This window comes from Triticum aestivum, chromosome 6A (genome assembly GCF_018294505.1).
Source record: "Triticum aestivum cultivar Chinese Spring chromosome 6A, IWGSC CS RefSeq v2.1, whole genome shotgun sequence".
Lineage (NCBI taxonomy): Eukaryota > Viridiplantae > Streptophyta > Magnoliopsida > Poales > Poaceae > Triticum > Triticum aestivum.
This window is the reverse complement of record NC_057809.1, coordinates 525,035,712-525,052,290: the sequence shown is the minus strand read 5'-3', so window position 1 is coordinate 525,052,290 and position 16,579 is coordinate 525,035,712. Positions and strand designations below refer to the sequence as shown.

The following is a 16,579-nucleotide window of genomic DNA, read 5'->3' as shown; positions in this document are numbered from 1 at the left end:
TCTCTCTCTCTCTCTCTCTCTCTCTCTCTCTCTCTCTCTCATGCATACGCATATGGTTCCTAATTAATTTACTTCTTGTTTTGATTAAAAAGGATTTCCACAAATGAATATCTTTATCCAAATAAATTTACTATTTCTGACTCGTAGTAGTTATCTAGGTGAATCGATCGCAATTACACCACTCCAGATAAGCACATCATTTGATCAAAAAAAAGAGAAAGATAAGCACATTATTACCGATAGTGCATGTGTGAGATTTGGTAAGGCTGGTCGTAATGGTAGTATCACAGCTAGTATCATGCAATTTTGATGACGTGCTATAGACTTCAATGAAGAAAGAGAGAATTGAGTATCATATCATGATACCGTATCATAATAAATGATATGCTACTATGTGTCATGCATGCATAAATAAAGTATTACATGATAGTAATATATGATACTATGCATTAGGGAGGTAGTATTATACACTACTATTATATGCATGATACTAGTATATGATACTCTCCAATACAATCAGCCTAAGACCCAGGTTTTTTTTAAAATCATTTTTTTTCCTTGAGGAATCTTTACAAGCGATCGAATCAGCAATGCAGAGTTTGCCGATCAACCAGCTTCCACCCCCGCACCACACGGACTCGTATGTCCCGGAGACACGCGCGCTATTTATACCAGTCCTCGAAAACTTTTCTATCGTCCCAGATGTTGTGAGTTGTGACGCCTCGCTTATGCATGCTCGTGGACAATTCCTCCAGCTTCGCTAGCCGTCAATCATGGTGGGGATGCCGGTCGTCGACGTGCCCGAGACGCCGGTGGCGACGGGGGCGCCGCGCGTGCCCGTGCCCCCGGCACGGCCGTTCCTCCACATCCTCGGCGCCCACCTGAGGGAGACCTTCTTTCCCGACGATCCGTTCCGAGCGGTGGCGCGGGAGGACGGGCACGGCCGGCGCGCCGTGGCCGCGCTCCGCTACCTGTTCCCGTGCCTGCAGTGGCTACCGTGCTACACCCTCGGCGCGCTCCGGTCCGACCTCATCGCCGGTGTCACCGTAGCCAGCCTCGCCGTCCCCCAGGGCATCAGCTACGCCAAGCTCGCCGATCTCCCGCCCATCATGGGACTATGTAAGTATTCATACATGATGTACCCAGGGCGCCGGTATGCGTGCACGCGCGTGCGGCGCGACATTATTGCCGAAATAACCCCACGTACGTTGTACAGACTCTAGCTTCGTGCCGGCGCTGGTATACGCGGTGATGGGAAGCTCCAGGGACCTGGCGGTGGGGACGACGGCGGTGGGGTCGCTGCTGTTCCCTGCGTTGCTGGGGAAGGAGGCGCCGCCGGCGGAGAACCCGGAGCTGTACATGCACCTGGCCTTCACGGCCACCTTCTTCGCCGGCGTGTTCCAGACAGGCCTTGGCATCCTCAGGCTGGGCTTCGTGGTGGACTTTTTGTCGCAGGCCGCCATCGTCGGGTTCATGGGCGGCGCCGCCACGGTGGTGTGCCTGCAGCAGCTCAAGGGCCTCCTGGGCCTCCAGCACTTCACCAGGGCCACGGACGTCGTCGCCGTCATGCGCGCGGTCTTCTCGCAGACCCACCACGTCAGTCAGCCACACTGTCCTCCTTAATTACTATACTTCTACTTGTATTTGATCTGATAGGGTTGTTTGTGTTGCGTTTTGCGTGCCATATCTCATATGTGTGCGATTGCAGTGGCGATGGGAGAGCTTGGTTCTCGGGTGTTGCTGTCTCATTTTTCTGCTCATGACTCGCTTCTTCGTAAGCTCCTTGCTTAGTTCTCCTCTCTTTTAAAGTTATAATCGCCTCCGAGAAGTACAGTAGGAAACTAGATTTGATATTTGTTTTGACAACAGAGCAAGAGGCGACCCAGGCTCTTTTGGGTGTCGGCTGCGGCACCGTTGGCGTCACTCGTTGTTGGAAGCATCTTCGTGTACCTCATCCATGGCCAAAACCATGGCATCGAAGTGGTAAACTCGGCAGCAAACACACACTGTTAATTACTCCTCCCGTTACAAAATATAAGGTGCCGATTTGGTGTTTTTGTTGGACATCCAGATTGGTAACCTCAAGAAGGGCATAAACCCGTCGTCCGCCAAGAGCTTGATCTTGTCGCCGCCGCACATGATGGTCGCTCTCAAGACCGGCATCATCACCGGCCTCATCGGCCTCGCCGTAAGCCTCTTCCTGTGTCCTGACTTTAGTTCATGCTGCTTGAGCTCATCACAATTCACAACTGTGACATTTGTGTGCGCATGTTCATACAAATATAGGAAGGGATCGCCGTGGGGAGGAGCTTCGCCATGTCCAAGAACTACCACGTGGACAACAACAAGGAGATGGTCGCCTTCGGGCTGGCGAACATCGTGGGGTCCTGCACCTCATGCTACCTCACCACCGGCCCCTTCTCGCGCTCCGCCGTGAACGTCAACGCCGGCTGCAAGACCGCCATGTCCAACGCGGTGATGGCGGTGGCGGTGGCCGTGACGCTCCTCTTCCTGACGCCGCTGTTCCACTACACCCCGCTGGTGGTGCTGTCGGCCATCATCATCTCGGCCATGCTGGGCGTTTTTGACTTCCCCGCCGCCGTTCGCCTGTGGAAGGTGGACAAGCTCGACTTCTGCGCCTGCCTCGGCGCCTGCCTCGGCGTCGTCTTGGACAACATCGGGATCGGACTCTCCATCGCGGTATGTGCATGCTATCAGCTGTATCGAGTCAGAAGCATGCATGCATGATGTGTTGACCTCGAAACATTGTGTGTGTCTTTCAGGTCGGGATATCGGTTGTCCGGATCCTGCTGTTCGTGGCGCGGCCGAGGACGACGGCGCTCGGCAAGATGCCCAACTCGACCATGTACAGAAGGATGGACCAGTACGCCATGGCGGAGAGCGTGCCCGGAGTGCTGGTGCTGCAGGTCGACGCGCCCATCTTCTTCGCCAACGCGAGCTACCTGCGAGAGCGGTGAGTAAAATCCAATATAATGCCTTGTATATACAGTATATATAAAAATATCTTGGAGTATTTTCTTAGTACTAATTGAACTGAAAATTTTCTTATATTTAGTTATAGAAAATAGTATATTGTTTATATACATGTATAAATATAAAAGTATTTTCAAAATATAGTACCCCTCTGTTCCAAAATAAGTGACTCAACTTTGTATTAATTTTGTACTTAAAGTTAGTACAAAGTTTTTTTGAGACAGAGGGAGTAAAATTTATGGGCTCACATGCAAAAAAGATTATATAACTAGCTTTGGTAAATCTTAAATATAGTACCTGAACATATTTATAAAATTACAAAATAATATACATATACTACCACATGATTTTGAGGGAATTATATATTATTCCCTCCGTTCCTTTATATAAGGTGTATTTGTTTTTTGATAAAATTTTAGAATGTAAGACATTTCTTCTAATTCCTCCTAATTTTCTTGTTAGCCCTCCAAAAAATGGAAAGTATCTTTCTACTGATTGTCTATATCTCTCCTTGCAGCAAAAGAAGGAAAGTATCTCGCTGTCGATTGCATGCATCTCTTACTTTCCTGAACTAATTGATTTACTAACACTAATCAATAAATTTGCCAAGAGTAATTTAGTCTTAATATGTCTATAATTCTGTGTCTTGGTCATTGTGTCAAAAATAATACACCTTATATAACAGAACGGAAGGATGAGAAAGTGAGTGTAACTATCATCGGATGATAGGATCTACTATGAAACTCTACTATGGCAATAGTGACATCTGGTTGTGTTTTAGGATCTCGCGGTGGATCAACGAGGAGGAAGAGCGGATCAAGGCCACGTGTGAGCAGAGCCTACAGTGTGTCGTCCTGGACATGGGTGGTGAGTTGTTCTAGCACTCATGAGTTTTGAATAATACCATGTTCTTTCTTTTCACCGGCTCTTACATGTAATATAACATGCACGTTCTTGAAAACGCAAAACCTGTAAAAGAAATAGTCGTTTCTCAGAACCGCTACACGGTTTTTCTTTCTATGCAGCCGTCGCTGGCATTGACACAAGCGGAACCAAGCTCATAGAGGATCTCAGCAAGAGCCTGCACATGAAGAATATTCAGGTACACAGTAAATATAAACATGTACAACCCAGACCTTTTATTTAAAACATGTACAACTCAGACCTTGTGCAACTCAATTTGTTGAGAGGTATTTCTGGGTATCTGCGTGTGCGTGTTTTTTTTTTTTTTTGCTCGAACCAATTGCCGGGATGACTGACTGCATCGGGTGGTGCAGATTGCACTGGCAAACCCAGGGAGTGAAGTGATGAAGAAACTGGACATGTCCAAGGTGCTCATGCGCATCGACGATGAGTGGATCTTTCAGAAGGTGGGTGACGCATGCGACTACACGCTGCTCAACTGTAAGATAGCAACTGTTCAACACAACATTGTGTGAAGCTCTTTTTGCCATGGAGTGTTTTGTCACGGGGATGCACTTGTGTAAAAACAACACCTCTACATGTAATGGAGTAAAGTATGTTTCAAATCTAGAACTAGAAGCATCCACGCGTCTTGTTGAACCTTTTTTGTTTAGTGTTTCTCCTTTGCTTCTATATTCATGGATCAAGTGGCGAATTAAGGAGGCTCGAAAAGGTTTAGGATACATCTTATAAAGACATACCAAATAACTATTAATAAGACTTAAGGAGTGATTTAATTTGGAAACTCTAACCATCTAGTTGTATTCCATATGTATCGGTAAAGGTATTTTTGAAGTATTCAAAGAACACTAAACCAGATTTACATATTTACCGAGTGAGATGATATCAAGAGGTTTGCCTGAACTTAAAAGGTCCACTTTCCACAGGATTGTTTGATGTTATGTATACATACTATGTAAAAAAAATTAAACCATCAACATATCTGAGTAGTCCCCCTCGTCAGGCAAAATAAATAAATAAATGCAAACTGAGTAATAGAAAACCAGCAAAATACAAATTTACTTGTGTTTGCAAAAACATCATTCTACCGAATTGTTGTTACGTTTGAAGATCTAGCAGCTAAGTATGAACATCAAGACGTGCTCTCTAAAGGGTGTTATTTAGAGCATCAACTTTTACGAGAAGGTTGTAAGAGAGAGTGCAAGACGGACTTTGAAACTTTAAGATATATAGGAAAATGATTATGTACTCCCACTCCTCATATACCACATAAATGAATTTATTATACCTATTGGTAATTTGTAGTATACTTCATTAACAATTACTAGATACCCCAAAATGATTTTCATGATTTTTTTACATTTGAGACCACATATTTTATTTGTTTACAAGTAAACTATGCTTTGTACGTAAAAATGCCATACTACATAAACTAAGGGCTTGAACATACCTTTTTTATAAAGCTAGTACAAACTTGAGTCATTTATTTTGAGACGGAGGGAGTAATAATTAATAGAGTATGTTGATAATTATAAAGATGTACAATATGTTTGTTTAAGAGGTATAATTGAGTGCGGGAGTATATAAGAAAATTAGTCATATATGTAAGTTATTCTACATCCATACGAACTCTTTGTCGCGGCAGTAGTTGAACTGCACCATGTGGTCATTTTGAACTTCCGCACACTATCAAAATGGTATTGCGATTTACCATTGGAAAGTTGTGGGCATGGCGATCATAACCTATGTTGAACATTTTCGCAAAACTTTATGACTTAAGAGGAGTATCAAAAATTGTGTTCTCATTGAAAAAAATGTGAATGGTATTTCCGACCGCATTTTCAAACGGTTTATCTAAACGAGGCAAATGATATGGCGTCGAAAAACTGTTGCAAACACACTCATCTTTCAGGTAGAAAGTTTTCTCAAATTCCCTACGGTTTAAGAGAAGCTTGAAAAATGATGGAATTTTCAAGCTGGATGAGTGAGATTGTATTTTTTATCTTGTTTCCAAATAGTTTATCGGAATGATGCAAATGATATGCCGTTGGAAAGCTACTAATTAAAAGTGCGTTTCGTTCTCATATTGATTCCTTTTCAATTCCAAACTATCTAAGTGTAATTTGAAAAATGGCGAAGTTTGAATGATATTGTATTTGTGGCCCCATTACTAAATGGTTTATCAAAAGAAAATGATAAGGCGTTGGCAGAGCCGGACCTGAGATTTCTAGGGCCCGGGGCGAAACGACGGCCTGGGGCTTCTATATATGAACATCAAAATAGTAATTTCCAATTTTGAAAAACTTCTTTTGGAATGAACTTTGTGCAAGTTTTATGTTTTTCTGCTTGTTCAACATTATATTCGAAATAATATGTATTAGTAGGAATCAATAGTGTTTTCTATAAGAAAATTGTTTGGACACTATCCTTCATTGATCCATAAATCCATCTGCACTCGTTTACAACATTATCCTCTTCTTTTCTTACTTTATTATGGTCCTAATTAATCCGATAAAATTAACCATCTACACTAAGATTTAATTTTGTAGCGTGTCGGGCAATGTCTTCACATCTCGTTGATGACTTCTCAAAAATAAATTCAAAGCAATTTCACACTGCATGAACACACAACCACTATCTTTCATTTGGCAATTTAATCCGACCAAGAGGCGGAAAGCAAATTATACTACAAAAATTTGCTTACTACCTTTATATACCTAGATGCAGCACATGTAGTACTTGCCTACTACGAGCATACTGAAGCTGAACTCTCAATCCATCCACTAATCCACGAACTTTTGTGTCGGGCTCGAAGGATTGAAGGCGATGCACAAGGCGACCAGAGCTTTCACCATGTCCATCTGAGGTCCAAGCCATCAGCACACCCTAGCCATGTGCAAACAGGAACCACCTTCTGGCCGAGGTAGTTGATGAGTGGGACGAGATTGTCAAAGACCTACAGTGCGGTGCATTGTTCCAGCCCATGGAAGGGAACGTTGGAGTTGCCGTAGCAACAACACAATACCTGATTACATCCAGCACGCATTTGGCACAACTTTGAGAACGCAGCAGCAGCAGATGGAAAATTTGGGGGTCCTGCAATCAATCCCCACGGTCACAGGCGTAGGCCTCAGTGGAGATCGTGGGATAACAAACTGTCGTCCATGATGTGCGCTTCAGGCTACTCCCTCCTTCCATTTATACAGGGCCTAATGCGTTTTTTAAGGTTAACTTTGACTAAATGTTAAAGCAATAATATATGACATGCAATTTACACAAATCATACCATTAAATTCATATGTGAAAGGAGATTTCAATGATATAATTTTCACATTATGCATGTCATGTACTATTAATGTTGTCAATAGTCAAAGGCGGCCTTGAAAAAAATATTAGGCCCTATATAGATGGAAGGAGGGAGTTGGTTAAAGGAGTCTAATTTTTTCGAGACAAAAGGCCAAGCCTAATAGAGAAGATAGTGCACATCCGGGGGCAAAACCTATTTAGCATTGTAGGCGCTGGTTTCTTTGATTTTCTGCGAACCGGCACCTGCAGGAGCTTTACCTCGGATCGGCCCATTTAGCAAATTCAAAGCACAAAAATTCCGCGAAATCTAGGGATTGAACGAAGGACTCGATGGTTCTGGGTGCAGAGTGGTAACCACCCCGCCAGAGGACCTTGACGTGCTAAATTCCATCACTTCTTTTACTTATCATCTTCGCTTTCCTTTTTATGTTTTATGTTTTTTCTGTTTTCTACTTTCGTTTTTCTGTTTTCTGTTTTATTTTTCCTTCTTCTTCGTTCGATGTTTTTGTTCAAATCCATCCATATTTGTAAAAATTGATGAACTTTCAAAAAAATCGATGTACTTTTTTCCAATTGGATGAACTTTTTTTTCAAGTTTGATAAACTTTTTTTCCAAATTCGATGAACTATTTCCAAATCCGATGATTTTTTTTCAAAGATTGATGAATTGTTCCTTCAAATTTGTGAACTTTTTTCAAAATCGATGAACTTTTTTCAAGACCGATGAACTTTTTAAACTTTTTCCAAAATCGGCGAACTTCTCTTTATGTTTGTGAACTTTTCTTCAAAATGATGAGCTATTTCTCAAAATTGATGAACTTTTTTTCAAGATCGGTGAACTTTTTTCAGTTTCGATAAAACCCTTTTCCAAATTCGATGAGCTTTTTTTGAAAATCGATGAACTTTTTTCAAAATCTATGAACTTTTTTCGAAAACAATGAACTACTTTCAAATTTGATGAACTTTTTCTTCAAATCGATAAAATTTTGTTTCAAATTTGATGAACTTTGTGCAGAATTGATGAACTTTTTTTGAAAATTTATGAACTTATTTTCATTAAAAATTGACTTTTCCAAAAAAACGAATACTCCGAAAATGCGTAGTAAATAGCGCCGTTCTTATGGTTCTTAAGGGTTCACGTTCGCAATAAATCACTAATCTTCATGTGGTGTAGTGGTTAGCTGAGCAATCCTGCAATCAAGAGGCGCAGGTTCGAGTCGTGGTTCCTACATATTCTCGCCACGTTTTTCGTCACGAGATGTTTATTCTATTTCGTCGGTGGGCAGCCCACTAGCGTTGCATGTAGGCGCCCGTTCGCTTCCACGGCGCCGAACGCCCCAAATAGGAGCTCCCCATTCGGGGCCCGGGGCAGCCGCCCGTTCGCCCCTCCCTCAGGATCGGGTCTGGGCGTTGGAAAGCTAATGCAAATGCAAAAACTACCAGCATAGATTTTTTCTCCAAAAATGGTAGAATTGGTTTTCAAGGCATAATTTTTAAATTTGTTTGGAATGGGGCAACTGATGTGATGTTGAAAAGCCATAAAAAATGTGGAACTTATTCATGTACAAAGTGTTCTCTCATTCCTAATAGTTTTAATGTAATTTCAAAAATAGTGAAAGAGTGCATGTTGCCCTCGACGTGAAAACGGAGTGTTGAAAACACACTTTATGCAGACTTTGAATTCAGGGGCACTTCTGGTTTAAATTCACTTCGTTTTCTGTGTTGTTTTTCTGTCATAACTCCAAAACCGTTCATCAGAATTGAGCAAATGATACACGGCTGGAAAAGATGTTGAAAAGGTGCAATTTTTTTGTGTTGAACATTTTTCAAATTCACCATGGTCTAAGACTGAATTTGAATGCAGTTAAACTTGTTTCAAACTATATGCGCCGAACATTTGGACCATTCATCAAAATAAAGAATATGAGATATAGTTGGAAAGCTGTTAAATGGGAGAAACATTTCATGTAGAGCAGTTTCTCAAATGAATAATGAACCTGCCCCACAAGAATTTTGGAATTGTGCTAGGACGAGCACCCGAACTTCTTTTAGGCTTTACTTCTTCTTTTTCTTCTTCTTCTTCTTCTTCTTCTTCTTATTATTATTATTATTATTATTATTATTATTATTATTATTATTATTATTATTATTATTATTATTATTATTATTATCTCATACGAACATGCTCTACGTAGCTTTCGAACTATGGGTGTTTAACCTCAAAACTACACTATGGTATTTTATTCGTAATTCCTAAAACATTTATTAGTATTGAGAAAATGATATACCATTGGAAAGATGTTGAATAAGGGCAATTATTTCATGTTGAAAGTTTTCTAATATTCGCAACAGTTACAGAGCAGTTTTGAATATGGTAAAATTCATTTTGAACGACATCCATAATTGTTTTTGAATCATTAGTCTAAAAAACAAATAATATACCGTTCAAAACCTCTTAAATAGTGGAAAAAATAAATTTGATTTTCTTAAACTTATCATTGTTTACCGGGAGGTTTAAAATGCAAAAAATATCAGTTTTTATGTTTTCAAACCGCCTTGGGATGAGCACTTGAACTTCTCATCCCGAACTTTCAAGGTCTTGTTTAATGAACTTTAAGGTTTTATATTTGAATTGTTGGGGTTTTCCCTTGTGAATTTCTTGGTATTATTTTTTATTTCCTTTTCCCAAAACTCCTAATTAACTTATGTACTTCTAGACTGTATACACATCGACTTCTCGAGTAAGTCCCGTGAAATGCCTTGAGTTTTTGCACACAAACTTCAAGGAGTGAAGGTATAGACTTCTCTGATTTGTAAGGTGAAATTTCATGACTTCAAATTTCTATAAACTTGTCCCATGAATTTCGCGCATTTTTTTGGCAAATCCTCATCGACACCGGGTATATTTTTATTGTCCCTTTGTTTTTAATCTAAACTTCTCTGGATGTTGATATGAACTTCCATGTGGTTAAAAAATTATCATGTGAACTCCATTAAGTTCTTTTTTTGTGGGTCTTCATTCGGCTTGAATTTTGAACTTCCTTGAGTTAGCTCTGCGAAATGCCTTTATGTTTGGCGAGTTGAAGGTATGCTTATCTGACTTTTAACGAGAATTTTCATTACTCTAAAATTTTGTAAGAAAAAAAACCCGTGAACTTCTTGCCTTTTCTATTGAATCCTCACTAGGTTTATTTTACATTGAACCTTTATTTGTTTATCAAAACTTCTATGGATGGTTTATCTTTTTTTAATGAAAAATAATTGTGGAATTCCCTTCTTTAAATTTCAGCTTTCATTTTTATCTTCTAGACTTTCGATTTTTTTAATTCATCACGTTATTTATTTATTTTTTGGACAACGAAAACATCAGGAGAGGATCCTACTATTACTTTAATAAAACAAAATATTTACAAGGTTTTTTACATGGTCATGACTGGGCCCAGCCCACACAGAAAAGGGGTACAAGATAAACTAGATTTACACTATAAGAGATGGGAAAGGTGTCTAGAAAGGTATAAAGATCAGACGAGACCGTAAGTTTGAGAATCTCAAGGTCAGCTTTCAACATCCTCAACCAGTCTTGTTTGGAGGCACTAGCTCCCTCGAAGTAGCATTTGTTGCTCTGCTTCCATATTCTCCATGATGTCAAGATCATGCATTCCTTGAACAAGGGACCAAGCAAGGACATGGTCGCCTAATCAGTCACGTCCTGCAGATTGAATGTGGTGTTCCACTAAACCCCCAAAGTGTCCCAGCAACAAGTGCTAAATTCATACTCAAATAACAAATACTTATTAGTCCCAAGGTTTCTAAAGGAACAAAGCAAGCACATGTGATCATCGCAAATGTCGAAGTACCATTTTGGAAACATGTCTCGTGTGTTGACTCTATCCATGTACATTAACTATGCAAACACTTTATGTCTTAAAATGCACTTAGTTTTCCATATCATATAGATGTACTTTGGCATGGTCACATTTTTGAAGTAGAACTAGTAGAATCTGCTTGACTTATATTTGACCTCACCCCAACATGTGATCCAGTCATCAGTTGCTAGAGGGTCTAGGTGTAAATCACTCACCAAATGGGTCAAAGCATCAAGCTCAACTCTGGCTTCCATCGCCAGAGGTGGGGCAAAGTGCAGACTTAGGTTGGTGTCTGCGTGAAACTCGGACAACGAGATATCTTCGGTGAGAGCAAAAGAGAACAAGAACTGATGTGAATTCATAAGAAGCTCATTATTACTCCACACATCTTTCTAAAGCAGAATGGTGTCCCCGCCGCAAGCACATAGGTGGTGATTCCCCCTAAAAATGTGCATCAAAGAAAATATGTCACGCCACCAAAATGAGCCGCGTATGGGTTGTGCATGAGGTGGGGCGGAGTTATAGTAAGCATTCTAAATCAGCATGACCCAGGGTACATCTTCCTTGTGAATGAATTTGTGTAAGTATTTCAAAAGGAGTGTTGTGTTTTGTACTTTGAGGTCCATGATCCCTAGGCCGCCTTTGTGTTCGGTGTGCAAATTAAATCCCAGATGGCCAGCAAATGGGTTCTTGCATCCCTATCCAGCACTTCCCCCCAAAGACAACATCTCCTTGTCGGTCAAAAAACTCAATTACCTTGAGAGGAAGTTTGAGCATGCACATAGCAAAAGATGGCAAGATCGAAAGAGGAAGTTAATCAATTGGACTCTCTCACCATAAGGTAACCAGATGCCCGTCCTTGTAAGCCGTATTTCGATGCAATCAACCACACTTTTTTTACTTTTCTTATGGCTATAACTGGTTACATCCTTTAAACTTCTAGGGGTTATTTTTTTATTTCTCTTGATTGAAACGAGGTTCATCCTTTGAACTTTAGTTTTTTAAGTTTCTTTTTATTTTATTTTAATTTCCCCAAACTTGAGTGGAATTGTAGGTATTTTAATCTTTTTCAAAATCCTTAGATTCCTCGGGGTGATTTTTTGTTTTTAAACTTCACTTTTAGTTTTTCCTTATGGACTTTTGATTTTTTGCTCCAAGAACTTTCTAGGGCTGCCTAGTTGATTTTCAGTTTGTTGTCAACTTTTTTATTTTTCTTCATCGAACTCCTAGCTTTTTATCCATATGACCTTTTACGACTATTCTTGCTTGGTGAACTTGTAGTGTTTTTTTGAACTGTTATTCTATTTTATTTTCCCCTGAAATGAATGGGTTACATCTTTTTTGAGTACACAAACTTCTAGGGGTGAAGGTTTGAACGTCTGTGTATTCTATTTTTTCAACTCCCTGATGATTTTTTCAGTAATGTTCTGTGTTATTTTCTTATTCTGACCTTCCATGATTCTCTTATCCGAACTTTGGGATTTTATCTTATTAACTACTAGATTTTCGAACTGTCCCGGGATGAGCACATGAACTTCTAGCAAACGAACCTTTTAGGTTTTAACTTTTACTTGTTTTCTTCTCATGCGAACTTCCAATCTCATCATCACCGAACTTTTCGAGGTATGTGCATGAACTAATTGATTATTTGCAATGATTTTTTTGGTTTTACTTTACTTATTTATTTTTTTTATTTTTCTTTGAACTTATTAGGGTTCAATATATCAACTTTCATATTATATACTCGCAAACTTCCCGATTTATGCCCTGAAAATGCTGGGGGGTGGGTGCACGTGAATTCTTTAGTACTAAAGGTCCAATCTTCTCTATATTCTAACTCGAATTACACGGCATAATTTTTTTATGTTTTTTAATGTTCTCAATTTTCACGAACATAGTGTTCTTGTGACTATGAAATTCTATGTTTCCCCCCATGAAATTCCTAAATTTTCCTAAATAATCTTGCAAGTTTGCTTTTTAAATATGTTTTCGAACTACCCATGGTGTTTAATATTTATTCTGCAAACTTCCCGGGGTTCTGTGTGAATTTTGAGGATTTGTTCTTCATATATATTTTTCAGTAAATTTTATTTGTTTTCACGTGAGCTCACCTTTGTAGTTAGCAACGCATTTAGCAAAGTAAACGTTTGATACTTTTTAGAAAACATTGAACTGCTTTTTTAATTATTTGACCTTTTGTTTTTGTTTTTATAACTCCTTGATGTTCTCCAACATTTTACACACATATAAGATGGGCAGCCAATAGAAGTTGAGTGGCACATTTCCAAATATCAATTCAGAAAAAAGTTTTCATTTTGTTCCAAACAAATTTGATGGAAATATGCCCTAGAGGCAATAATAAAATGGTTATTATTATATTTCCTAAATCATGATAAAGGTTTATTATTCATGCTACAATTGTATTGACCAGAAACTTAAATACATGTGTGGGTACATAAAAAAATCTAGTGTCCCTAGTGAGCCTCTACTAGACTAGCTCGTTGATCAAAGATGGTTAAGGTTTCCTAACCATATACATGAGTTGTCATTTGATAACGGGATCACATCATTAGGAGAATGATGTGATGGACAAGACCCAACCGTTAGCATAGCATATGATCGTTCAGTTTATTGCTACTACTTTCTTAATGTCAAATACATGTTTCTTCGATCATGTGATCATGCAAATCCCGGATACCGGAGGAATACCTTGTGTGCAATCAAATGTCACAACGTAACTAGGTGATCATAAAGATGCTCTACAGGTATCTCCAAAGGTGTCTATTGAGTTGGCGTGAATCAAGATTGAGATTTGTCACTCCGTGTAACCGAGAGGTATCTCTGGGCACTCTCGGTAATATATCATCACAAGAAGCTTGCAAGCAAAGAGACTAAGGAGTTAGTTACAACATGATGTATTACGGAATGAGTAAAGAGACTTGTCGGTAACGAGATTGAACTAGGTATAGAGATACCGACAACCGAATCTCGCGCAAGTTGATACGTCTCCAACGTATCTATAATTTTTTATTGTTCCATGCTATATTATATCCTGTTTTGGACATTATTGGGATTTATTATACACTTTTATATTATTTTTGGGACTAACCTATTAACCAGAGGCCCAGCCCAGAATTGCTATTTTTTGCCTATTTCAGAGTTTCACAGAAAAAGAATATCAAACAGAGTCCAAACGGAACGAAACCTTCGGGAACGTGATTTTCGGAACGAACATGATCCAGAGGACTTGGACCCTACATCAAGAAAGCAACCAGGAGATCACGAGGTAGGGGGCGCGCCTACCCCCTAGGCGTGCCCTCCACCCTCATGGGGCCCACATTGCTCCACCGACGTACTTCTTCCTCCTATATATACCTACGTACCCCCAAACTACCAGATATGGAGCTAAAACCCTAATTCCACCGCCGTAACTTTCTGTATCCGTGAGATCCCATCTTGGGGCCTTTTCCGGAGCTCCGCTGGAGGGGGCATCGATCACGGAGGGCTTCTACATCAACACCATAGCCTCTCCGATGAAGTGTGAGTAGTTTACTTCAGACCTTCGGGTCCATAGTTATTATCTAGATGGCTTCTTCTCTCTTTTTGGATCTCAATACAAAGTTCTCCCCCTCTCTTGTGGAGATCTATTCGATGTAATCTTCTTTTTGCGGTGTGTTTGTTGAGACCGATGAATTGTGGGGTTATGATCAAGTTTATCTATGAACAATATTTGAATCTTCTCTGAATTCTTTTATGTATGATTGGTTATCTTTGCAAGTCTCTTCGAATTATCAATTTGGTTTGTCCTACTAGATTGATCTTTCTTGCAATGGGAGAAGTGCTTAGCTTCGGGTTCAATCTTGCGGTGTCCTTTCCCAGTGACAGTAGGGGCTGCAAGGCACGTATTGTATTGTTGCCATCGAGGATAACAAGATGGGGTTTATTTCATATTGCATGAGTTTATCCCTCTACATCATGTCATCTTGCTTAAAGCGTTACTCTATTATTTTGAACTTAATACTCTAGATGCATGTTGGATAGCGGTCGATGTGTGAAGTAATAGTAGTAGATGTAGGCAGGAGTCGGTCTATTGTCTCGGACGTGATGCCTATATACATGATCATACCTAGATATTCTCATAACTATGCTCAATTCTGTCAATTGCTCAACAGTAATTTGTTTATCCACCGTAATACTTATGCTCTCGAGAGAAGCCACTAGTGAAACTTATGGCCCCTAGGTCTATTTTCCATCATATTAATCTTTCTTCAACAAGCTATTTCCTTTTCCCTTTATTTTGCTTTCTTTACTTTGCATATTTATCATAAAAATACCAAGAATATTGTCTTATCATATCTATCAGATCTCACTTTCGTAAGTGACCGTGAAGGGATTTACAACCCCTTTATTGCGTTGGTTGCGAGGATTTTATTTGTTTGTGTAGGTGCGAGGGACTCGTGCGTGGCCTCCTACTGGATTGATACCTTGGTTCTCAAAAAGTGAGGGAAATACTTACGCTACTTTGATGCATCACCCTTTCCTCTTCAAGGGAAAACCAACGCAGTGCTCAAGAGGTAGCAAGAAGGATTTCTGGCGCCGTTGCCGGGGAGGCTTACGCAAGATCAAGTCAAGATTTGGACTCCCGACAACGAGCGATTTCTGGCGCCGTTGCCGGGGAGTCTACGCAAAAGTCAACATACCAAGTACCCATCACAAACCCTTATCTCCCGCATTACATTATTTGCCATTTGCCTCTCGTTTTCCTCTCCCCCACTTCACCCTTGCCGTTTTATTCGCCCCCTCTCTCTCTCTGTGTCCTCCTTCTCTTTCACTATTTGCCTCTTTTTGCCCGTCTCTTGTTTGCTTGTGTGTTGGATTGCTTGCTTGTCACGATGGCTCAAGATAATACCAAATTGTGTGACTTTACTAATACCAACAACAATGATTTTATTAGCACTCCAATTGCTCCTCTTAAAGATGCTGAATCTTGTGAAATTAATGCTGCTTTGTTGAATCTTGTCATGAAAGATCCGTTTTTCAGCCTTCCTAGTGAAGATGACGCTACCCATCTAAACAACTTTGTTGGTTTGTGTGATATGCAAAAGAAGAAATATGTGGACAATGATATTGTTAAATTCAAGCTATTTCCTTTTTCTCTTAGAGATCGTGCTAAAGCTTGGTTTTCGTCTTTGCCTAAAACTAGTATTCATTCGTGGAATAAGTGCAAAGATGCTTTTATCTCTAAGTATTTTCCTCCCGCTAAGATCATCTCTCTTAGAAATGATATCATGAATTTTAAGCAACTTGATCATGAACATGTTGCGCAAGCTTGGGAGAGGATGAAATTAATGATACGTAATTGCCCTACACATGGTTTGAATTTATGGATGATTATACAAAAAAATTATGCCGGATTGAATTTTGCTTCTAGAAATCTTTTAGATTCGGCCGCGGGAGGCACTTTTATGCAAATCACTCTAGGAGAAGCT

General features: G+C 39.9%; 1 protein-coding gene across 1 annotated transcript; it reads left to right on the top strand.

The window, feature by feature from the left end:
• Positions 1-712: 712 nt before the first annotated feature.
• On the top strand, positions 713-4,577 carry LOC123130910 (sulfate transporter 3.2-like). The gene is made up of 10 exons (XM_044550700.1): positions 713-1,119; positions 1,217-1,596; positions 1,709-1,774; positions 1,870-1,983; positions 2,072-2,188; positions 2,287-2,700; positions 2,784-2,974; positions 3,776-3,861; positions 4,020-4,096; positions 4,272-4,577. Exons 1-10 carry the CDS (start codon positions 774-776, stop codon positions 4,431-4,433), a joined length of 1,953 nt encoding a protein of 650 aa, XP_044406635.1. The 5' UTR covers positions 713-773; the 3' UTR covers positions 4,434-4,577.
• Positions 4,578-16,579: the final 12,002 nt, after the last annotated feature.

What these genes read in the sequence shown, in the direction of transcription:
- LOC123130910 (XM_044550700.1), top strand. Translation starts at nt 774, where the DNA reads ATGGTGGGGATGCCGGTCGTCGACGTGCCCGAGACGCCGGTGGCGACG. An exon ending in CCCGCCCATCATGGGACTAT is followed by an intron (nt 1,120 to 1,216) that starts GTAAGTATTCAT and finishes TACGTTGTACAG; the next exon opens with ACTCTAGCTTCGTGCCGGCG. An exon ending in CCGGCCTCATCGGCCTCGCC is followed by an intron (nt 2,189 to 2,286) that starts GTAAGCCTCTTC and finishes ATACAAATATAG; the next exon opens with GAAGGGATCGCCGTGGGGAG.